The sequence below is a fragment of the Aptenodytes patagonicus genome, chromosome 7, assembly GCF_965638725.1.
Source record: "Aptenodytes patagonicus chromosome 7, bAptPat1.pri.cur, whole genome shotgun sequence".
Classification (NCBI taxonomy): Eukaryota; Metazoa; Chordata; class Aves; order Sphenisciformes; family Spheniscidae; genus Aptenodytes; species Aptenodytes patagonicus.
Window position 1 is genome coordinate 69,898,984 of NC_134955.1, and position 23,778 is coordinate 69,922,761.

At 42.6% G+C, this 23,778-nt stretch overlaps 1 protein-coding gene across 3 annotated transcripts in view; it reads left to right on the forward strand.

Moving 5' to 3' along the window:
• DDHD1 (DDHD domain containing 1) overlaps window positions 1-23,778 on the forward strand; it is a 69,830-nt gene that overhangs the window by 15,100 nt on the left and 30,952 nt on the right. For 2 of the 3 annotated variants that reach the window (XM_076345736.1, XM_076345738.1), the window contains exons 2-5: window positions 1,263-1,436; window positions 10,493-10,594; window positions 17,207-17,335; window positions 19,154-19,301. In XM_076345736.1, coding sequence (XP_076201851.1) covers window positions 1,263-1,436; window positions 10,493-10,594; window positions 17,207-17,335; window positions 19,154-19,301 — 553 coding nt within the window. The remainder of the gene's footprint in view (window positions 1-1,262; window positions 1,437-10,492; window positions 10,595-17,206; window positions 17,336-19,153; window positions 19,302-23,778) is intronic. The other variant, XM_076345737.1, reaches the window with a different exon arrangement.

Genomic DNA, 23,778 nt, shown 5'->3' on the forward strand with positions numbered 1-23,778 from the left:
CGTGGACAGCAAATGCTGGGCACCCAGCTTCCTCATTTGGAGTGCTGAAACTGGAACTAGAATGGCAGCGACCAAAAACAGCCCTCGGTGAAAGGCTGATTTTAATAAAAAAAAAAACCCTTTCCTTTTTAAAATCACCCTTTATGCTAATGGATGTGTAATTTGGGTTATTGTAAGTGCAATTCCCAAAGGAAACAAGGCTCTCTGCAGTAAGGGTAAGCATCGCTGGTTTCGCATCTCCTCATTCTGCATCCTCTTGATAACTTTGAAACCAATGGTTGTTATCAGTCAAATTTTATATAGGAGCATGAGTCTCACAAAGTTCCTAATTTTTTTGAAAATACAAGGCAACTGGGTAGAGAGGAGCATGTCCCATTAAAGTGGGCCTGTTGTTCGAACTTCACCCTTAATAAATTTTGCAGAATCTGCATCTTTCTGTCCATCTCTCACATCCTCACACACGCTCTGAAAACTTGGCCTCATTAGCTCAGCTGCTTGTGGATTAACACTATTTTCACGACTCATTTCAGCCCCATGGGAAAGGGTGGTGGTGCTTCTCGAGGCACTTGTGGTTACCTTGTGTCGTGGTTTAATCTCAGTCGGCAACTAAGCACCACGCAGCCGCTCGCTCACTCCCCCCCACCCGGTGGGATGGGGGAGAGAATTGGAAGAGCACAAGTGAGAAAAAGTCGTGGGTTGAGATAAAAAACAGTTTAATAATTGAAATAAAATGATAATAATAATATGATAATAATAATACACAAAGCAAGTGATGCACAGTGCAATTGCTCACCACCCGCCGACCGATGCCCAGCCAGTCCCCGAGCAGCGGCCCCCCCGGCCAGCTTTCCCCAGTTTATGTCCTGAGCATGACGTCCCATGGTATGGAATGTCCCTTTGGCCAGTTTGGCTGTGCCCCCTCCCAGCTTCTTGTGCACCTCCAGCCTTCTCAGTCGGTAGAGCATGGGAAGCTGAAAAGTCCTTGCCTAGTGTAAGCATGACCTAGCAACAACTAAAACATGGGTGCCTTATCAACTTTGTTCTCATCCTAAATCCAAAACACTGTACCAGCTACTAGAAAGGAAATTAACTCTATCCCTACCGAAACCAGGACACGTTGTTAGGGGTCCCAGCAGCGGGAGTGTAACTTTTTCATCAAAACACCAAAGAGAATTCCCTTTCCCTCTTACGCGCTGTCAGTCAGTTTGTGATTTGTTGCATTAAAAAAAAAAAAAGAAAAAAATCTCTTGTTTGATTTTCAGAAACAGAAAAGATCCCTGTAATGCGTGGGCAGTGGTTCATTGATGGTACATGGCAACCTCTGGAAGAGGAGGAAAGTAACCTGATAGAACAGGAGCACCTCAACCGCTTCAAAGGCCAGCAGCTGCAAGAGAGCTTTGATATGGAAGTATCAAAACCTGTTGACGGGAAGGAGGGTAAGATTGTTTAGATCGCTATTTTTATAGTATGTTCTCTGGACGGTTGGGATCTGTTTTTTCTTAAGTTTAAGCATGTGATCTGTGGTGGTTTTCCATCCTACATAGTGGGGAACATTATTATAGGCATCAGTTTGCTCTCCCATTTTTCAGTGCATCTTGATGTTGTAGGATTTCCTGCTGCAGCATATTTGATGAACATTGTAAAGTTTTATTTATGGATAAACTTCTTGTTCCCATTTTGTTTCGTGTTTCATATCTTTTAATTGTGTTTGAAATTTCACTTCAAACTGAAATCTCTTGATGGGACAAGAAGAGTCAGTGTCTGAATGCAAACTGGCTATTAGTTCTCTGGCCAGCATTCCTGATTCAGCCTAAAGGGAATATCGGTTTTACAGGTCACATTTCATTTTCCTTTCTAGTTCAGCCTGTGACTTTATTGGAGTAGTTTACAGCTATAGTAAATCTTGGGCATTCATTCTGCTACGGAAGTCCTTCTATTTTAATGACCAGGCTGAGGACATTCAGTTAGTGTTCCTGGGAATCTCAGACAAATGCATTTAACATTTTTAAGAACAGCCTTCTGAAATCACTGATTTATTATTCGGTGTACGCAGTCGAATTGGTTGCTCAGGGTAAGTATAGCACAGCGAAAGATCGGTGGTTTTGGCTTCCCCGCTTCGCTTTTGTTTGTTGGTTGTCACTTGATGAACAATCTACAAACCAAGAGCTGCAAGTACAGAGGCCTCACAATAGGTTCCAGTAGGGTCTTGGTTGTGTTATTCTTTATAATGCAACTTTATTTTTAAACTCTTTAAACTACAACTTTGTACAAAACAGTTACAGAGGTTAGGAGTGGCTGCGTTTTGGCCATAAGCGTGGAGGAGTTCTTACGTGTGAACTACATGACCACACAAGTAAAAGCTTGTTAACAATTTGGAAGCAAGGCAGTATTCAGGGTACTTCTGTAATTACTAGAAGGAAAATCGGTACATCATTTGTTGACTTAGGGAGATTTTTCAACAGTACAGAGAGCAGTTAAGTTTCTAACTCCCCTCAAGGCTGGCGAGGACTCTGTGAATATTTTTTTTTTCTATTGATACCACTTCAAAAGATCTTTTCCTCTGGCCCAGCCTGCAGTACAGTCTTCTGCTTTAACAGCTCTGTCAGGTAGGTGCAAAGCATGGTGTGACCCCTGAGCCCACAGCGCTGTGCCAGTACAAGCATCCTTTTGAAAGGCACTTTTACCTGTATTTCTGTGTGCTTGTACTGATTTATTGTTCCAGGGTACCGGCACAAAGCTCAGCTTTGTTAGTACAGCTGCACCCGCGCTGTGAGTGCAGTGCTGTTTGTGGCAGGGTAGTATGCTCTTACTTGGAAAGCACATCTTTATGGCTGCTGAGTGCTTCCAGCCTCTGGTAGCTTAACTTCTGATGGAAGGAAAGAAGGAAGGAAGGATGGCTTCAGTTGTACTTGGATTCTCCTTATCGAGTAAGGAAGGGAGTTCATTTTTTTTTTTTTTTTCCAGAAAAAGTCTGGTCTGTGGAGCAGAAATTTTCAGATTTAAGGTAGGAGAGGTTGGGGAGAGTGGTGAGAAAGATACAATGCCTGATATTTACAAAAACGTAAAAGATCAGAAAAAGAAAATCCAAATTTGGATACCAGTGCCTTTTCTAAAACTAAAGTTAAAAAAAAAAATAGCTGTGTATGCAGTCACTTAAAATGGAATACACGTAAAGTCACCAATAACTTTCAACAGATTCTTTTTTTTGGTAGTAATAGGAGAGTTGCAGGAAAATTATAGCTAACAGCGTGAAAAGTGGTTTTGTCATTATAATATGCCTCTCAATACATCTCTGATCAGCTGGCATCCATGATTGCCATCTGCACGTGGCACCGGGAGAAGCTTTACAACTTGCATTATCGCTGATGAAGTAAACATAATTAGTTGGAGAAGTGCTGAATGCAGTTTATAAATTTCTTAAATGCTACAATTTGTTGTAATTGCATCCTGTATGAAACATATTTTGGTCCCATCAAGGTTTACAGGTAGCTGTTATTTAAGACTAGTGAAAGTTAGAATAGATCTGTAAATATCATTGAGAGGCAAAGTGACTACTCGCAGTGCTATGATAAAGCGTTGTAAATGATGAAAAACTGGCAATCTCATCTAATTCGTCAGCAAAATTAAGACGATCTGCTGTAACAGTCTCTCAGTACTTAGACATAATTACTTTTTTATATGAACATGCCAGTTTGCATCATAAATAACGAAAAACTAGCCTGTCAACAAGCATCTTGTTGATATGCAGTAGACAAACCTGGCAGCTCTTGATTTGACCCCAGCCATGCTCTAAAGGGTGGCAGTAGGCTGAAAATTTAGGAGCAGGTTCCACTTTGCTGCTCCTGGTCAGGATAATTTTCTCTTATTCAGCCTGCTAACTCGGGGCAACATACGATATCCTGGAACTTAGTATCCAAGACAGTTGACAATTTATTCGCAATTTAATCGTATTTATTTGCTTATTTTATTGTCCTCTGAAATCTTTTCGTGAAGAAAACAGAATTGCTAGCAAGTTTACTAGGTGCTTAGCACCCTCAGCTTTTGAGCAGCCTGCCCGGTGCATTGCTGGCAGTGGAATCGCCCTCTTCAAGGGCAGGGCAAGTGGTGCTGCTTCCATCTGCCTGCGGAGTCGTCCGTACAGAGGAGTTCGTCTTTGCAAAAACCGGCAGTGAGCACTATGTGCATTACCTGTGAAGGGAAGCTGCTCAGCATGCAGCGCCCCTCTTCTTTCCTCGCATCTTTAGTTTTGGGATACGCGTTAGGAGAGTACGCTTACATCTAGAAAAACAATTTCCCACTCCAGTGATTTGATTTACTAATTCTGCTCCTGGATTGTAGCATCAAGGAAATAACTAAGCTTTACCCAGGGCTTTTGGTGATGATAGGTGGTCAATGAATACATGCCCCATTATTAAGATATTAATCCCAGCAAACCTTCCTCCAAAAGTGCAAAATGTTTCGGAATAGGGGTCCCCAACCTGTGGCCTATAAGTAACATAACGCCCGTGCTGCCTTCCAGTGGTGTTTGGGACCGCAGGAAGCTGTAAAAGCTGAAGGTGACAGAACAGCATGTGACTGTGTTTAGGTGAACGATTCCTCAAGTTCTGTTTTCCGTGGGGCAGCCTGGAGACCACTGCTTCCGTGGGAGATCCCTCGGAGCAAACCGCCTGTAGCGGCGTTTTGATTTGCACCCTTTAAAGTATTTAATTTCATGCCTTGCAAAATGAACTGCGTTTACGCTGCCTAAAGCCGCTGACTCCCCTTGGTGCCCGATCCTCTTCGGTGGTCTGCTGAGCTGTTGGCCTCGTGAGGCATGACTTTCTCAGGTAAATTATTTGTTACGGCAGAATGCAGAAATGAGGCACTTTGGATCTTAGGACTGTCCAAGCAGGTTAATGGGACCTTTAGTTTTGCAACACCCGGTTGGCCTGGATTTGTCTCCAAGAAGTTTATGTCCTGTAGGAGTTCATAGACATGATTCCCAGGTACCAGAGCTCTATCTGCTGCTTGTAGAAATCAGTCGTGTTTCTGAGATTTGGGGAGGGGTGTTTGGTTCTGAACGCGTTGACATCTGTAACGCTTGTAAAAGGCCAGCTACCCTGACTGGCCATCTCTGAAGTGCAGCATCCAGACAGCCGACTCCCCGGACCACCACAGACCAGGCAGAATGTGTGCATGTCAGGGAGGGATGCTGAGGGCATGAGCCTCTCTCTTCATCGCCTCTGCAGAGAGCTCTGCCTCTCGAGGTGCCTAAAACCAGGCCAGACGAACGCTGCTGGAGTCCCGGTGCATGCAAATCCTGCAAGGGCATCACCCGTCTCCTCCATAGCTTGACTGCACTCCGTTTCACATCCCATCACCCCAGAGGCTGCTTTGATCCTGGCCAAATTCCACATACATTTTTCAGTTTAAATAGTTCATTTTATTGTTGATAGATACAGGAAAGGACGTTGCTGTTCCGTCTTTTTAAGACGGAGTAACCGATACGGCTACAGGAGGAGACCACACTTAGGATGAGGAATTTAGGGGTTTGGCTGCATTTCGACTGCTTTGTTGTGAAACTGAATGTCTGCAGCCTGGATTTGAGTTAACGCAGATCACAAATTTGCACAAATGCAAATCTGCACACGGGCAGGCTCAGGAAGGCATCTTCTGTCTTGTCGTTACGTAAAGTAATTTTACGTAATTTTTTTTTTTTTTTGAGCAAAATGAGGGTCATCACATTGTCATTTTATAGTTGTATTGAGGGCTAGAGCTTAACATTTGCCACTCAAGTCTTCGCTAAAAACAATCGAGCCTGATGACATATTAAACCCCTAAGTGAGATGCTGCACTGCTGTAACAGTGTGTGTGGGCTTCCAGGACTGATTTGTTGTTCTGCCACTGTTGATAGGTAGACAATGTTGGGGTTTTTTGGGGCCCTCAAATTCATTTGTCCAGTACTTGGTTTTTTTCCTCCAGGTAAACTAGGCTTTTTTTTATATTGGCTTTGCTTGTCCTTCTTACGGAAGATTCATTCTTCAAACTTAACATATGTAAATTAATATCAATACAAGATGAAAGGTGGTGTTTTGATCTAAATTCCTCGGTTCAAAATGCCTAATGATACAAACTTCAGCCCTAAAAATATGGAAATATCTGGGTTGTTTAATTGCTCACGCCGAGAATGGTTTATAACTGCCTTTGTGCAGAAATACTGACCTTCCTTGTACTGCATATACCCAGTGATTACACTTAAATATACTACTACTGTAAAATAATTCTATAAATATTTCTGAGAAAGACCTAGGATATAACGCTTGTTCTTTGAAGCAATATTTCAGCTGAAACCATTTTGAAAGGAATACAAGAAGGGTATCACAACACCTTTTTAGCAGTCAATAAGCTTAAAACGTACAGAATAACATAAGATTTAGAAACTGCTTCTTGTGCATACTTAGGCAGACAGAGAGTTCAGGACCTATCTGAAGTAGCCTATCAAAGGAGCAGCGTTCTCAAGTGATTTCAGTAATATGAAGGCCGTTGTCAGATAAAATAAGACCACGAGCTGAGATCATAGCAGGTTCTTAAGGGTTCTCAGACTAGATATTTTGCTAGCAGTATTTAACCACAATAAAGGCAGTGCTGTTCAGACCAAGAGCTGCTTGATGGAGGGTCAATGTCGCTACTTCAGTGTCGATTTTTCGCTCTTGCTCTGGGGCCGAAGCCCACATATCCCTTGCTGTGAGTTCCTCGAGGACGGAGGAGCTGTTAGCAGGCAGGTGCCCACCGCTTCAGGAGCAGGGAGGCAGTCGAGGACGGACGAGCAGCTTTTGTCACACAGTCCGACTTCCCAGCTGGAGGTTCAATCTGTGGGACCCACAGCTGCCTGGTACGTGGTAGAACTGCCATCTCTTGCCTTCTCTGCAGCGGCGATGGTGCCAAGCAGCAGAGCAGGAACAGCAAGTGCTCAGCGTGCCCCTGAGCGTCCCGCTGCTCTAGGCTAGCATGAGGGCTAATTCTGATTCTTCTATTTGAGACCACTGAGCAGTGGTTCAAAGGGTACATCATAAACTGGTCCCCGGTATAAATAAAATCCTCTAACAGCTTTAAGGTTTGCTATCTCTGCTTTAAGAATACTTCGTTAGCTGTTACTATCATAAATACAGTTGAGTACCTATCATCTGTTGCTTCATCACCTTTTTTAGGTATATTCATTTAATTAGGATGAAGTGAAGCTGAAAGCTTAATATATGTGATAGTAAGATAGGAATAGACATAGTTATAGAATCATAGAATGGTTTGGGTTGGAAGGGACCTCTCAAGGCCATCTAGTCCAACCCCCCTGCAATGAGCAGGGTCATCTTCAACTAGATCAGGTCGCTCAGAGCCCCGTCCAGCCTGACCTTGAATGTCTCCAGGGATGGGGCATCCACCACCTCTCTGGGCAACCTGGGCCAGGGCTTCACCACCCTTAACATAAAAAATGTCTTCCTTATATCTAGTCTGAATCTGCCCCCCTTTAGTTTAAAGCCATTCCCCCTTGTCCTATCGCAACAGGCCCTGCTAAAAAGTTTGCCGCCATCTTTTTTTATAAGCCCCCTTATTGTTCATTGTATTTGCACAGAGAGATGCTCAAAATTCAGCTGGAAATCGCCTGAGCAACCTGATCCAAATTTGAAATTGGATCCAACTTAAAAGTTGATCCTGCTCTGTGTGAGGGATTGGAGCAGACGGACCCCAGCAGTCCCTTCAACAGAAATTATTCTGTGATCAAGTCTGATTCTGTGATAGATGATATAAAAAGGTAGAAAAAACCCCAATGAGTTAGAATCGGAAGGAATTTTTTAAATGCGTTGATTTTGAAGCTGCATAAGTTTATTGGTTTTTCCTACGGGTTTTCAGTGTGTGATTAGATACCACAAAAACTATAAAAGTTGCGTTTGGAATAGTTGATTGTTTTGCCTTAGATTTCAAATAAAATTTTCTCTGTTCTTAAAAAATTTATATTAACCATGAATTTTTGTCACAGCTGGCTAAGTTAACCTTTAGATGGGAAAGTCATATTCATAGAAATCAGAGAGTCGTGCAGATCAGAAGGGATCTTGCAGATCAGAAAAGGATTTTGGTTAAACATTGGAAGAGGCTGCCCAGGGAAGTGGTTGAGTCCCCATCCCTGGAGGCATTTAAAAGACGTGTAGATGAGGCACTGAGGGACATGGTTTAGTGGGCATGGTGGTGTTGGGTCGATGGTTGGACTCGATGATCTTAGAGGTCTTTTCCAACCTCAATGATTCTATGATTCTATGATCTCTGGAGATGATCTAGTCCAACCTCCCCGCTCAAGCTGCGGAGTCAACAAGAGCAGGTTGCTCAGGATGTTTCCAGTGGGGTTTTGAGTATCGCCAACAACGGAGACTTCACAACCTCTCTGGGCAATCTGTACCAGCGTTTTATCACCCTCACCATAAAAAAGACTTTTTTTTTCTTATACTTTACTTGAATTTGCTGTGTACGTTCTCCTTGAGTTGCCACAGCCAGTAAACTATTCTGTAGACTAAGTTATTCCATCAAGTTCCAAGTGCAGTAGCTATAAGCCTAATTTTCCTCTCCTCTAGAAAACTGACATGCAACAGTAATACACTTGACTTGCATCTGTATTAAGGCATCTGCTGACAGAGCTGTTAGCTGAGGGTGTGAAGAGGTGTGATCCTGGACCAGCATAACTGTGGCAGTCGAAGCCCTTGACACAGGCATGGGCTATCACTCTCTTGTACTGGCATGAGTTACTGGATCGCACAGTATTAACTGTTCCTGGTGTTTGCAAGGGAGGATGTCATTCAGCTGCATTTCTCCCCACTCTCCAGCAGACTAACTGATTTCAGGTAATTGCAGCTCAGTAACTTTGTGGATTCAGAAGCCAGGCTGGAGCCTCTTGATTTCTCATTGGATTTAAACACGCTCTCTTGACTATATCAGGTTTTTGAGGCTAATACCCATCCCTGGAGGTATTTAAAAGACGAGTAGATGAGGTGCTTAGGGACATGGTTTAGTGGGCATGGTGGTGTTGGGTCGATGGTTGGACTCGATGATCTTAGAGGTCTTTTCCAACCTCAATGATTCTATGATTCTAAAACATTTTGAAATTAAGACTATTTGTATGAGTGAGGGCCCACAGAGCAGTAACACAGAAGACGTAGATTTGTAGGACTTCACTCTCAGCCTTGCTCAGGAACACCCAAAGAAGCATAAAAGGTATCTGTCATAACTGAGGCAACAGTGAACACAAGAGGAGACTTGTATAAGTGCCAAGAGCAGCTTCTTCTTGTTCTGGAGAACAAGTCTTCTGAGGAGTGGCTGAGGGAACTGGGGTTGTTTAGCCTGGAGAAGAGGAGGCTGAGGGGAGACCTCATCGCTCTCTACAACTCCCTGAAAGGAGGTTGTAGCGAGGTGGGGGTCGGTCTCTTCTCCCAAGTAACAAGCGATAGGACGAGAGGAAACGGCCTCAAGTTGCGCCAGGGGAGGTTTAGATTGGATGTAAGGAAAAATTTCTTTCCTGAAAGAGTGGTTAAACATTGGAACCGGCTGCCCAGGGCAGTGGTGGAGTCCCCATCCCTGGAGGTATTTAAAAGACGAGTAGATGAGGCACTTAGGGACATGGTTTAGTGGGCATGGTGGTGTTGGGTCGACGGTTGGACTCGATGATCTTAGAGGTCTTTTCCAACCTCAATGATTCTATGATTCTATGATTCTTCCTGCTCACATACCTTTACCCGCTCCTTAGCAGCAGCTTTCACTTACCTTAAAGTATTTCTTCCATAATCACGCAGCACCAATATCTAAGTCCCTGAAAAAGAACCTTTTGGACTGCTGGGCAGTATTTCAATACTCTCCTGGGGAGTGAAATAACACAGTTGAAAGTCTAATAGAAGTAGAAGAAATAGAAGAAGAACGGACTTGCCTTACCATCAAGGGGAAGCTCAGAGGCCAAGCGTGCACGCTGTTGCATTTCACCGTGGAAAGCAGCTTCTTGAGGACTTACAGAACAGGGTAACAGTAGGATATTTTGCCTAATCTAACTTTCAATGGTCCTCTTACACCCTTTGGGGAAAATAATAGAGCTGTGCTTAAAATTGAGTTGGTTTGTGGTTTTTTTTTTTCCCAAACCTTTAGTGTATACTTAAGAAGGGTTACTGTGTTCTACCCTATACAAATGGAGCGTTTATGCTTTATACGTGTAAAGGCACTCGGTGAGTCTGGTTACGCTGTGTTCCAGCTGTCTTTTACTAATGCCTGTAGCTTTCTTGTGATGTCATAACTGTTTATGAAGAGTGAAGAAATTGAATTTGGCTAATGTGACCTGACGCTTTTGCTACAAAACCAGGTTTTTAAGTGTATATACTTTTTCAGAAAATGTGCCAACTTTATTTTTTTCTAAAAATGGTAATACTAATGAAAAAAATGACACCCCTTTTAAAAATTTTACTTTGAAGCTCAGTGTTTTTACTTTTAGTTCTCTACTACCTCCCTCCCTTCTCCCTCCCTTCTTTGTTCAAATGGAGAGGATATAAGGAGAATTCAGATGCTGCATGTCTTAAGCGAAAGCGTTCCCAAGGTACAGTAATTGTAGATTTCTTTTTTGTAGTACTCCGGGCTTAGGAAGCTTTAAATTCTAGTTTGCTTATATCAGTTAAATGTGTTAGATTTACATGCTTCGATTTCTTGAGCTGTATTCATGCCATTTCCTTCCAAAGGGAAGGAAAAAATATCATAGATCTTAGAAGAAAAGTAGAAGTGTTGTGAATCTTAGAGGAAAGTAGATGCTAACAGTATTGTGCAGTAATCCTTATTATAATTATTCGTGACTGATGAGAACTGTAAACGCTTGTTTCTTACTCTTTATATGTGGTTTGGCTTTTCACTAAACTAAAAGCAACTTTTTTAGGTGTAAGATAAATTATGTGAGAGAAGGAATTGTTTTTGCCGCTTTGTTTTGGGTAATGCACGCATCTTTAATTTCATGTTGTAAACTATTTTTACTGCAGCTTTTGTATGAGTACTGGAATGAAATGAGACTTTGGACATACGATATAAAAAGGGGAAGCTGTATAGAATACGTGATAAAGGCTGCTGTGTTGCAGAAAACAACTTTGAACTCTGCAGCAGCTGATATTGTGCAAATTTGTTTCAGAAAGTGGGAATAGATCTTGCAGGAGCCAGTAATGATTGCAGAAGGCTCAAAAGTACTTGTCACTGGTCTTTTCTCTGCCACCGTTAGAGCCAGTAGTGATTAAACTTTTACTGACTTCAGTGACTGTGGAACTAGACTTCTGAAAACTGCACCCTCGATTTAAAATGTAAATGCACGTGGTAGGTTTAGAGTTATTCTTGTCATACCATATATTCTTTTAGCTCCTGGGGATATTGTAAAGTATGAGAATTTATTTTGACACGCATAAATGTTTGCCTTTTGACTTCCTTTAATTATATTTTTCTATAATTGGGTCCAAATGAAAATGCCTGAAATAAAAATGCTTAACAGTAAACTTTTTCCTGCCTCTTCTCACACGTGGAACTCAAGTCTGTTAAAGGTGAATTAAGTGTAACTACTGTCTTGAGCAGTAAGAAAGGACTTCTGCCTTTTATTTTGTGGTTGTAATTTCAAAATTATTTTGTATATTTTTTTTTCTCCAAATCATGTTCAGTTGTGGTAATAAATGCGCTTGAGTTAAAAAATTAAAAGTCGGTGCTTATATAACAAATAGTGGCATTGGTGAGTTGAGAGGTGGTGCAGTGCAATATAAAAATGACAGCAGTGTGAAACAGCCCAATTTAATTCAGAGCAATAGTCTTTTTAATGGCTTTGCATTTGCTTTTTAAACAAATAAAAAAAGGTTTTAAAGCGTACAGCTGTACCTCAGGTTTACATACCAGAACTTCAGAGTTGTTTAAGAAAGAACAATAGCGGCCAAATTATGCTCTCAGTTATGTGGCAGGGTTTGTGCAGAAGCTAATGCTTACTGATTTATTTTAAAATCCCTGAAAAAAAAGAAGGCAGAAAAGGTTTTCAGACAGTATGTATCCCTTCTCTGGTCTAGCCCTGACTGGAATGATGGTGCCTTTGTGGAGGAGATGGAGATAATATCAGCTCTAAGCACTTCAAAGATGCTTTCCTCTAGATTGATTTTGACTTGAGCATAGTCAAGCTCTGGTAGAAGAGAATCACCCCATGCTTTGGTCTTGGCAGGTGGATGAAAGTATCGAGTAAAAACCAGGTGCTTACCTTAAAAGGTATTTAGTTTTAAACTGTTGGCCCCGTGAAATGCCAAGTTCAAGTGCCCGTCTGTCTGCACTTACTCCTGGAGGTGTTCAGCTCCTCAAGCGCTTGAGTTGGGAGGATGTTTGCACTAGCAGTGCACATCCAGTGTGCACATCCCCAGCTTCTCCACGGGTTTTGTGCGATGAGTGTAAAAATCAGTGCAGGCTTTCTGCCTCTCAGTTATTCTCCAGTTATTTTGACTCAAGATGAGTTTCTGCAGTCTAATTGAGATCAGGTTCTTCAAGGCTTTAGGAATATGTATTCTGTATTTTATGTTTACCTCTTCGTTTTTCATATTTAAACTTTTTAGAGGGATTTTTTCCCTCTGTGTTCATCTATCTTGGTGAAACTGGTTGGTTGTGTGATAGTAGCCGTTGATTTCTTCAGCTGAAAGAAGTCCTTTCTTGATCCCTCTCACTTCCCCTACGCTTCTCTCCTTGGTTTTGCATGGCTTGCTCGCTACTGTCTAGCGTCAGGCTGCCTTCCATCTACAGTGGGGTTGTGCCTTCCACGTACTCGTACCCTAGGTGACTGTCATGGTTGGTGTTCCTGAAAAATGTTTCATTTCTACTTTCTGGCTACGAAGGAAACCGAAACTTGATCTCATTTCTATGGGCTTGGCCGTTAATCCCAAACGAGAAGACTAAGCAGTGTGCAGAATACCCAGGGTTTTCTGCAACTGGGGAAGATGCACCTACGGAGATGCCTACTAAGAAAGCTGTGCATGTTGTCAGTGTCAGAGAAGTAGTTCATGTGAAAACAAAGCTGCAAGAAGTCTGATCCACAGGGAGATTCCTGTCCCATGGTTTTAGGGGAGAGCCTTCATCTTCTGCGCCTGCCGTTCAGAGATGCCGTAGCTGCAGTCAGATCTCAGTGAAGCTCAGCAACATCCTAGCCTGGTGCCCTGGAGAGAATCCACAAACGTAGAAAGCGTGCACCTGAAGGACCCAGAAGGCAGAGGAATGAACATGAAGAGCGTTCCCCTATGCCATACCCACTGCCTAATCTGAATTCTGCGACTTGGCTTCCTCAGCCACGCTACGACATGCCTTGGTGACTTCCTGACACTCTGTGACATCTCTCGGTATGAACAGCTCCCGAGTTGTCAGTTTGACCACCTCTGCAGCATGCAAGAGGTTTATAGGACAGTCGCCGTTTGTTCTGAAAAGAGAATGTAAATCACGTGATCTCATCATCTTCAGGAAAACAGAACTTTCTCTTCCTCGTGTTCAGTTTCAAAACGGCGATGGCAGCCCTTGTTATCCCATACCTGGAAAGCGTGGTTCGCATGTTTTGATTTTTTGGGGGGATGCTTATTTTCAGACTGCTATCAAATCCTCTCCAAAGACGCTTTTTTTGTTCCCTGCCTCACTATCAATACAACCTGGCTGGGACTGTCAGCAGCAGAAGCTCCTTTTGGTTGGGCTCTTGAGAGTTTTGAGAATCTCTTCACAGTCCTCGGTGCAGCGTTGGCCCTCGTGAAGAGGTACCTTGTTGCAGGGTGGGGGTTTTTTTTACCTAAAGGGTATCTCCTGCGCATAATGACAGAGAACCACTGTCTCTGCCTAGATATGCATGCACACATGGCTTGTGGATCATTTATCCCTGTGACTGATCTCAGCTAGGCAACCCTTCTCTCAGTTGGGTTTCTGCCATGCAGATCTGCAAGGGTGTACCATTTTTTCTCTCCCCAGACATTGTCATCACTGGGATAGATGCATATGTAAGGATAGAGAGCGCACAACCATGGTCATCAAGTGGGGTGTCACTCCTGTTTTGAAGGGGTATTCTTGCACACCAAGAGGGCCTGGAGCTCAGAGTGATAGATTTTCCCTTATTATGGGATTTTTGTTCCACTGGTGGACATCACATTCAGGGTCTGAGGATGAACAGACATCCCAATGTTTATATAAATTAAAAAAGGGGAGACAAAATCTCACCCCACCTCAGTAAGAGGGTGGGTTGGTCTGTGGAACGGGTGCATTGATCCTCAGGCAGACTTTTTAAACAGTGCATCCCATGGGATTTCAAAAGAGAGTGCCAAGGTGGAGCACGCAGCACAGTTTGTTTTGACCCAGGTGACTCTTGTTAACTTTTAAAGGAATGTCTCTACTCCTGGTTGGTAAGATAGACACCCTGGAAGTGTTTTCCAGACTTCCGCAAAATACTGCACTGGAGCGCATGGTGCCTTTGGAATGTCCTGCAGCCACTGTTTTTCAGTGATTGAGTCTCTCTACTGCTGGTTCGGACTTTGCTCTGGAGCGTGCACCTGGACAGGCACTCAAAAGCAAAGCAGTGAATGTGTTGGTAAAATTTACTAAGAGATGCAAAATAAGATGTAAATATATCAATTAAAACTGCAAAATTTATCATCTTACTGGCAAATCGGTAGATTCTCTGAAAAGCGTTGTCCATATGCATGTTCTAGATCCTGCCACTGCCCTGAAAACTCCTGATATTTTGTGGCTGAAGGAAAACTGAGAGGCAAGCACAAACATTTTTTTTTTTCTTTTTTTTTCTTTTTTTTTATTCTGGGTGCTGGGTAGAAAGGAAGGGTGCATAGTCCAAGTGCTGTAAAAAATATATATCTGAGCTTGAATGCAACGTGCATGTTAACAGCGCATCTCAGAGACGTAAGTTACTCTGTTGTCAAGAGACAAGGAAGTACGGTCCTACTGAAGGTTACCGGTAGTTTCCTGTGGTGCTTATGTTAACAGTAGACCAAATTTTTCAGGTTCCCTTTTGAAGGCCTTACTAAATATGCAGAGAAATAGCGTTGGGTATTTCATTTGCAGTTCCTCAGTGCGTGCACATCTTGTAGTTGATTTTGATGTGTCCTTCAACATACGTGTTTTTGAAGAACACTGTAAGAGTAAAAGTTAGGCATTTGTTCTTCCCAAGTGAGAATAATTCATGCAGCAGAGGGAGAACCTACCTCTTTCTGTATATTTTTTTCCAATAGAGAGGCTGGACTTGATTCCAGAAAGAGTTTGAGGATCGTTCCTCCCCAAACTCTGTTCTTCCAGTGGTAATAAGTGACTCAGCCATGGACCTCTCCATCTCTTCCTCTGCACGCTTTGGACCTTGAGCACCACGCTCTCCAAAGAGAGAGCTTCTAGCCCTCCTCTGCCAGCTTTCCCAGGAACGTACTCTGAGAGGGATTTTACAGAATGCAGGTGGAACAGCTCTTGAAGACCTGCTAGGCAATGCATGGATTTGAGGATGGAGGAGATTGAGAGACATCTGCAAGGAGGTCCCTTGCCTTTGCCGCTAGACTATGTGCCGGTCTCAGGACATCAGTGTCTCCGTTGCATTGTCTCCAAGTCTGAAAGAGGAAGTTTTGCTGGGAATTTCCTCTCCTTTTCCAGTTCTAAATTGAGACTTCTGGACGTGGACACATCTCTGCGCCTGCAGGGATGTTTATGAAAAATCAGTTTGCGTGTTCATTGAGTTCTCGCTAGATTGCTTCTTGCTCTGGCCGGTCGTTAGCCTAAGCTGACATGTCTGCTCTTCAAAGTCAGGCTTACTTCCTTTCCGGTCCTTGCTCTGTCGCTGTAAAACAGCAATATAGTTCCAGTTATTTTCTGTGAATCAGTTGTTTACTACAACAGAAGGGGTAATCCTTTTCTAATCCCGTTGTTTCTTACAGACTTCATTTAGTTTTTCATCAGGCTATGTTAGGTCTATCTGCCTTGGCAAAGAAACAGAAAATACTACAGGAGAAAGGTCACAACATCTAGCTTAACGTGGCTGGTTTGTGCTGCAGCAGAGTTAAAATATGAAATTGTGATGGCTCAGGCTTTCTCAGAATGTTTTTAGAAGGGTATAAAAAATTAATTTGAGTGGCTTCAAGTAGGGGACAGGTTAGAGCTCCGCTTGTTATGGGGAAAAAAACAAACCCGAAACAATCCCCCTGGGTGTTCTCCATGACTTTGGACTTTTTAGCAAGACCAATGACAGTTAAATAACACTTTTTTTTTGTCACAGGGCTATTGCTGTTGTCAGCTCTCCAAATGTTGCGTATCCCACGTTAGATGAGACCTAAGCAGCGGATCTCCAAACTTAGGTGAAATCCGAATTACTAGTAATACAGCTGTGGTACCGCCTTGCTCAAGCAAGCTCTAAGCCTTAGATGAGAGATCCTGACTTGCATTGTAACATGCCTGCTGTGCTTAACCCCGACAATCAGGCAGTGTGTCATGAGGTTGGTCCCAGAGCTCAATCAGTTCCAAATCTGGAAAACACAATAACTGCACAAAAAACACTAGAGCTCTTAGCGGCTTTTGAAAGAGCTAGATTCTGTTCTGTGCCAGAAATTACTCATTCAGAGGCTTTCTCACTGAACTGCGTTTCCAGCTCCTAGGTATTTCTGAAAGGATAGAAATGCAATGGAGCCTTCTAGTAATGGAGCCTTGAAACCCTCCGTGTTACCGCAGTGTACAGTCAAAACCAGGGATCTCGCTGTACGGGCACAGGAGAGAGAAGATAGGAGTGAAATTGCTCTTTTTCTAGTGATGCGAGTGCACGGGGCAGCCACCTGGTCGTCACACCAACCTGCAGTATTTCAGGATTCGTTGCCCTGCCGCCCGCTTCCCCCCCCCCCCCCCCCCCCCCCCGTTTTTTTGTTTTCAGCTAAGGGAATATTTTGGAAACCTACCATCCCAAAATGAGGGTGGGAGGAGAATGATGTGAAATGTCCTCAGAGGTGGTCTCCAAACTCCTGCCTGTCCTGGTCAGATTAATCCTAAATGTAAAAAAACTTTTCAAGGTAAGAAGTAGTACGGATTTAGGTATAATGGAGCTCTAGATATTAACCTATGTTTAAATTACTCTTCTCTCTCTGTGTTTGAAGAGGCTTTTTTTTTCCTCTTACCCATCTAAATTAAATGTTGTTCCTTTTTGCTGCAGCTATTCATAGTCTAAAGTTGAGTCGCAACCATGTGGACTGGCACAGTGTGGATGAAGTGTATCTTTACAGTGATGCAACAACATCTAAAATTGCAAGAACTGTTACACAAAAGTTGGGGTTTTCCAAAGGTAATATTTCTCAGAGTTTGTAAAGAATATTGTAAATACCAGTATTTTAAGTTTGTTACTTTAACGCTAGAAGGAGATTTCAAGTTTGAAGTTTTACTATGTGACTAGCCCGCTTCGGCCATTGCAGTTTTTACAGAAGAGTATATTAGGGTCCTGAGGTCGTTGTACACAATTATAACGAGATGTGAACAGGCTATGACTTATTCTTAGTACATATTTAATTATTATTTTGGATGCAGCAGTTAGCATTTCATAATAAGTATATGAAAATATTACAGTGGCAGAGTCTAGCAGCTACGATGTAAGAACTACAGTTCCCTTTGCAACCTTAACTTTACCGCTGTGTACTTGCGTGCTGTGACGCATTCCTTAAATACGTGATCATACCTTCCCCTCTCGCCAGCTCTTGCTTTTGATCAGTTCGTTAAAGAGACACATTGAACCGAGAGGAGGGGTGAAGCAGCTATGTTTAGACAGAAATTGTTTCCAGTAGGAATCCGGGCTCATTTAAGCTCAAAACTACCAGTTCTAAAGCCAGCGAGGCTGAGATGGTTGGAAGAGAGGATGGTCTCTCTCAAGCAAAAGGCAGATTATCGCCAGCCTAGAAAACTAGAGTTCGTCCTCTCTGTCGTGGTGCTCCTATGCACTGCTGGGCAGCTACAAAAACAAGAACGTACACGTCTGGTTTGTTCCTTGGTTTCTGAAGAGGCAGAATCAGGTAATAGGTTTGGCTTTAATCACCATGCCTCTGTTCTGTAATAAATGCCCTCTTACCCCACAGGGCTCTTGGGTAGATACTTAATTAATGTTTGCCAGGAGTTAATATTCGTATTAATTCAATGCTTCAGTTCCAGAAGAAATGAAGTATTCTGTATCCAGAACATGATTTGGATAGTGTGTAATAAATAATAAGTAAGATCTGTCCTAAACAATCTGGGGGGAGAAATAGCAAATAGAAGCCCACTTGGAAAACAAAAGCTGTCCAGTGTAAAAACTGCCCTTAGCATTTTTGTAGTGTTTTCCTCCCCCTTAAAAGCAAAACAAGTTGGTGGTTTCAATTTTTGTGGTGGGGAACGATGCTGCCTTCCTCTGCGGGGCCGTCTGAAGGGGTTGCTGGATTCAGGCGAGGCTGTGGTCCTCTAAATGGGTCTGTCACTAGAGGGGGATGGAGACACGCTGTGCCAGTGGGTTTCTCAAGCCATCGGCGGGGCGCGGAGCCACTAGCCATATTTGCCCTGGGTAACTGATTTTTGGTTTGGCCACCGAACTGGAGAACGAGTGGGGAAATTTGAGGTTGGATCAGCTTGAAATAAAACATAGGATTTCCCCGTCAAAATAAAAAAATTGTAAAGCTTTTCAACCAGCTCTCTTAATTGAGTCAGAGAAAGAATGACAAAGCTTACCAGTTTCCTGGCCAGATCATTTCCACGATCCTTCCATGCTGTGAAAGTAAGGTGGCGATGTAAGGGAGTTTAATGATTTAGACACACGGAAGAAGGGTATTGTGTCGTAAAAGTGGATGGACAATTATACAACTGTTTTTTAAAAAGTCGTTTTTCAAAACATCTCCGAAATGAGTTGTCTTTACAGTGGAAATGGCCTAGTAATACATTGATACAATTAATATCACCTAGTTGCTCAAATCTCTCAGGAGTTTAAAATTGCAGATATTTAAAAATACATGCTTTTCCTTTATGTATAATCTTCTTTTCACAATACTTTAACGTATTGGTCTGAGACAAGTCAACCTGCTGTCAACATATAAGACCGTTGCACTTCGTAGAATGTAACTGATCTAGGATAATGTTTTTTCTACAGCTTCAAGTAGTGGGACAAGGCTACATAGAGGCTATGTAGAAGAAGCTACGTTAGAAGACAAGCCACCACAAACTAGTCACATTGTGTTTGTTGTGCATGGTATTGGGCAGAAAATGGACCAAGGAAGGATCATCAAAAATACAGCTATGTGAGTGCTTCGTAATATTTGCAGTACCAACTCTAGCCTGAATATAAGGCTGACGTTATAAATGACAGCGGACCTTTCGGTTTAAGCTGTATCTTTTCCTGTTTCCTTCTCCTCCTCTTCCCCTGAGTCATTAGTCTTTATATTGTGGGTGCACTACTTTCTGTGTTAATTTGGACACATGGACTCAGTGAGAGCAGCTGCAAGCCAGAAGAGCGAGAAGAGCAAAGATACGTTCTGTTTTCATGACCAACGCTTGCGACTTTTAGGGGACTGGCCCGTGAATTTCTAGCACCTGCGGTCAGTGACTTTGCTGAGCGGGGAGAGATTTTTCATTTGGTCAAAGTCGAGGGGAATCTCCGTTGTTCCTGCGGGTTGTCAGAGTAGTGGAAGAGTGAAGTGCATACTGGTAAGGGAGGGGAAACGGGGAGCTAGCGGGAATGTTGGCATTCCTAACAGGACAGAGTTACTTCATGCAGTTGGAAGCTGTTGCTGTGGGACTGGTCATGGACTTCTGCGCATAGCTGCCAGTTGAAAAGTGAAACACGGTTGAAAGCTTACCGGATCTTTTCATTGAATGTCTTCTGTGAAGACTGGTTTGCAGATGGCTTTTGATTTGACATCTGAGCTAACTCAGAAGGCCAGCTAGGGTGCTGGTGAATGGGAAGAGAAACTCCTGAGCCGTTGAGAATGCTGTACCTGAAAAGATTTTTGAGTATTAGAAGAAATTGTAAAGCCGTCATGACAGCATTGTGGGGGACAGGGTGGTGTTAAGGAATACTTCATTAGCTGAAAGAAGAGGCTAAAAAAGCGTTAATTGCAGGTCTGTATTGCGCAGATGGTTTAGTCTGTGTGTCCCAAATAGTTCCACGTTCCATCGAAGTTGACAGAAATAGTGACGTACCCAGTGACTCCTGTGAAAGCGTCTGTAGAGCTGGGATTGCTGATTTCATGGCAAGAGCTTTGTGAACCTCCCTTTAAATCCAGAATGGCAATGTCGGTCAGTGCTTATGTGCTGTCGCTGTGGTGTGTCAGCAGGCTCTTGTGTTGGTTCAGCTCGGTGTTCCGCTCCAGAGTCCTCTGGCTTGGTAGAGTAAACCTCTTGGTTTCACTGCTGTGTCGTTTGTCATCTCAAAGCAACAACCTGCTACTCCCTGCTCCCCTTGTTCTGGCACTTCACTGCTCTTTTATTTGTGTTGTTTAAGACCAAGCAATCAAAACCAAAGAGAAAAGGATCCACAGCCCTTGATAAAAAGCTGAAATTGGTCGCCAAAATAAATCTTTGTAGGAGGCAATTACAATGCAAATACCCTAAATATAAGCTGCTGTTTTAACAGCGACGAGAAATAAAACTTCCACCTTGGAATCATAAGGTTTTCTGCTTTTTCGTTCTCCCTACCCCGTTTTGCATTGAATATACATAGAGGGGTTGTATGGGTGGATTAACTTCAGCTCAGGACACAGTGCCCAGGCGTTCCTTCCATAAGACGTCCTGCTTTAATTGGCAGCCCATTATGTGAAATCTTTTTATCTAAAAGAGAAACCAGACTTTTTGTGCTTCAGTAAATCTCGCTCATATCCTCAAGAAATATCAGGCAGTATTGCATAGACTTTTAAAATGCTAATTATTGGCATAAATTGTATATTCTGTACAAAATCTGCAAATGAAAGCATCATTTTAGATTGAAGTCTCTCTTTTTTTTTTTTCTTTTTTTATAGCTGAAAACTTATCAGTGAGGAAGATCCCATATGTTCTAGGAAGAGATTTTAGAAGAAACGTCTGCCAGGCCAGCACAATGGCAGCTCTCACCAGCCGTACTAGCACTTTCTGTTAGCACTTTCATCCATGATATGTGTGTGTATTTTTTTTTTTTAACGTTCTTTTGCATTAGGGAGACAGGAAGTCAAATGTTGCCTTTTGAAAATGGATAAAACAGATAGGGAGAAATATTTTTTGACCCTTCACACTTTAAAGCAGAAGCTAAGGAGGAAAGACCTCAGTGGTTTTTTTCCTCTTAAATGCACGTTCTTTAGTAGGAAACCTGTAGTTGCAGCCATGCTAAATCTGTAACTTAAGCCATAGGTCTGCCCATCAGCGTCACCACTCCTTTCTTCCCTCATCAGTATCTGGGTACCACCAGCAGATGTAGAAGGCACTGTCAGCCCCCAGAGCTCATCATCGTCTTGGGCTGCGTGCAGCTTTGAAGGACGTGGATGTCACTTGTGATACGCGTGTGCTGGTGTGGGAACCCTGGGGTAGGGTGGTGTGCGTTTCCTTTAGAAATAGAAAGTTGCTTTCGGTTTAGGCCCCAGGACATCTGGCAGGACACGTTCCTCTGCAGAGAGCCACCAGTCCTCTCCGTGGACTCTGGGGAGAGAACCGAGATGAGGCAATCTCCATCACACCTTGCATTTTTTTTGGTACGGTGCTTGGAGGGACTCTGGGATCTCCAGAAGGGAATACTTGTTCAGGTGCCTTCCCTTTCTACCATCCATTAAAAAAAAAAAACAACCCTGTCTTGTGCATTTTGTCTTTGCCACGTACAGTTATTGTGGCTTCTTTGGGGGCTCAATCTACCCTGGGATAAAATGTTTGTATTTATTTCAACCTGTGTGAGAGCAACGCTTCAGTTCATAGCACAAAACCGAAGCCTCGCTTGAACAAGTGGTCCTAAAAGAAAGAAAAAGAAAGAAAAGTGCAAAAATACAGCTTACAACCCAGACACAGAATACTCTGACTGTAACCCAGGCTGGTGAGAGACCCTACCAGAGCTCACTTGATATGCTCTGTCCTCAGGTTACCGCCTCGAGAAGAAATTGGTGCAGCTCACATGATGCATCTGCATCATTAGGCAGATCCTGTTGGTTACAGAGGTGAAAACAGAACTCTGCTTCCAGGGTAATTTAAAATTATATGTGCTAATTTCATTAAGGAATGGAGTTCAACCTAAGCATTAGCGTGGTTAGATGCTGTGGTCGCAGGGTGTCCTCTAAGTAGGTAAATGGAGAAGGTGCATTTTATTGATGCTTGAATGAACAGGTCTGTGGTAGATGTGACACTATTTTGTTTCTTCACAGTGTAGTTAAACACATTTATTATCTAAATGTAGCACGGCAGCTGGTACAACAAGCTGCTACTGTCAGTGCTGATATTAACTGCAGAACTCGTCTGGGAAGAGACAGTACCTCCTCCAGGCTGGAACGGTGATTCAGCTGACCTAACGTGAACAGAATAATGTGCTGTGAGCTGCTTTGGTAGCGCAGGGATGATTGTTTAAGGAAGAAGATACTATATTCTGTATTCCTGTATAATATAAACTAAGCTATTATGGCATAATTGGAGGGGTTTTTATTTGCCATCAGATGCAGAATTCTGGCATTACTAGGTTTCTGATAAGGTACAATGTTAACTTTTAAAAAAAATCATTTTGGGATATCCTTTTAATTTTACTGTATACACTTTCATGCTCTTAATTGGAATTTTTTTTTCACTAAACCCTAATCTCTGATTTTGTTGAACTTGTGCTTCTAGATTACGGCGGGGGGTAGGATGGGGTTTCTTACATATATTAGACAGAATTTAGGAATGTTACTATCCATATTTCCAACCTCATTTTAAAAAAAAATCCTGTTGTTTTACCCGACTTAGGTAAAGGTCAGACCTTTAGGCCGGCCCTCTAAATTTCATCAGCTCCTGTGCTTGAAAATTGAGTGGAGTAACTGTTCTGTGTATTTCCATAATAGCTGTCATGTTGTGACGCTTCTTGGCTGCTCTTACCCTAAAGCTGGTGTCTGTCTGCCTCTGTCTGAATCTCCTGTTTTGATTCGAGAATTGTATTTGCCTGGGCTGCTGCTTGTAGCACAAAAATTGCTGTCTGCACAAGCAACGTCATCTCGGCGTTCCATAATCACCAATTACATTTTTATTGCAAGTCCCATTAAAAAGCATTTTAATTGTGGATTATCATTATAATAATTACTTCAAAATAGCTATTTTGGTAAATTTCCAGTGGTATGCAAGCCCTTACAGAGTGCAGAGCCTCTGCTGAAGAGGCCTTTCAGCACATTAAATAGGCACTGCTGGAATTTTATATCAAGATTTCCTGTAAAATTTCTCCTATAATTTTTTCACTTTTCAGATATTTGGTAGTTTTGCTTATTTTCCATTTGAATGCTTACATTGCATTAAATACATCTTACGTGCTTGTTTTCCGTTCTTCGGTGCTGGTAATAATTGCACGTTCTTCTGAAATTAAGTATGCAAATGGTAAAAATTGTCTTACGGGTTTCAACTCGCGCTTGTCTTGCAAGCTAAATGAGAAGCTCAGCCCAAGGGGGAAAAGGTGATAGTTAGGGCATTAAATACTTCCATAAGAGCTTGTTTTGTGTACATTTGTTAATTTATCTAACACATGACTGCATATTGGACGGGAGCTGTAACAGCCTGTTTGCGACTTAGATGTATCTCTAGATCCGTTCT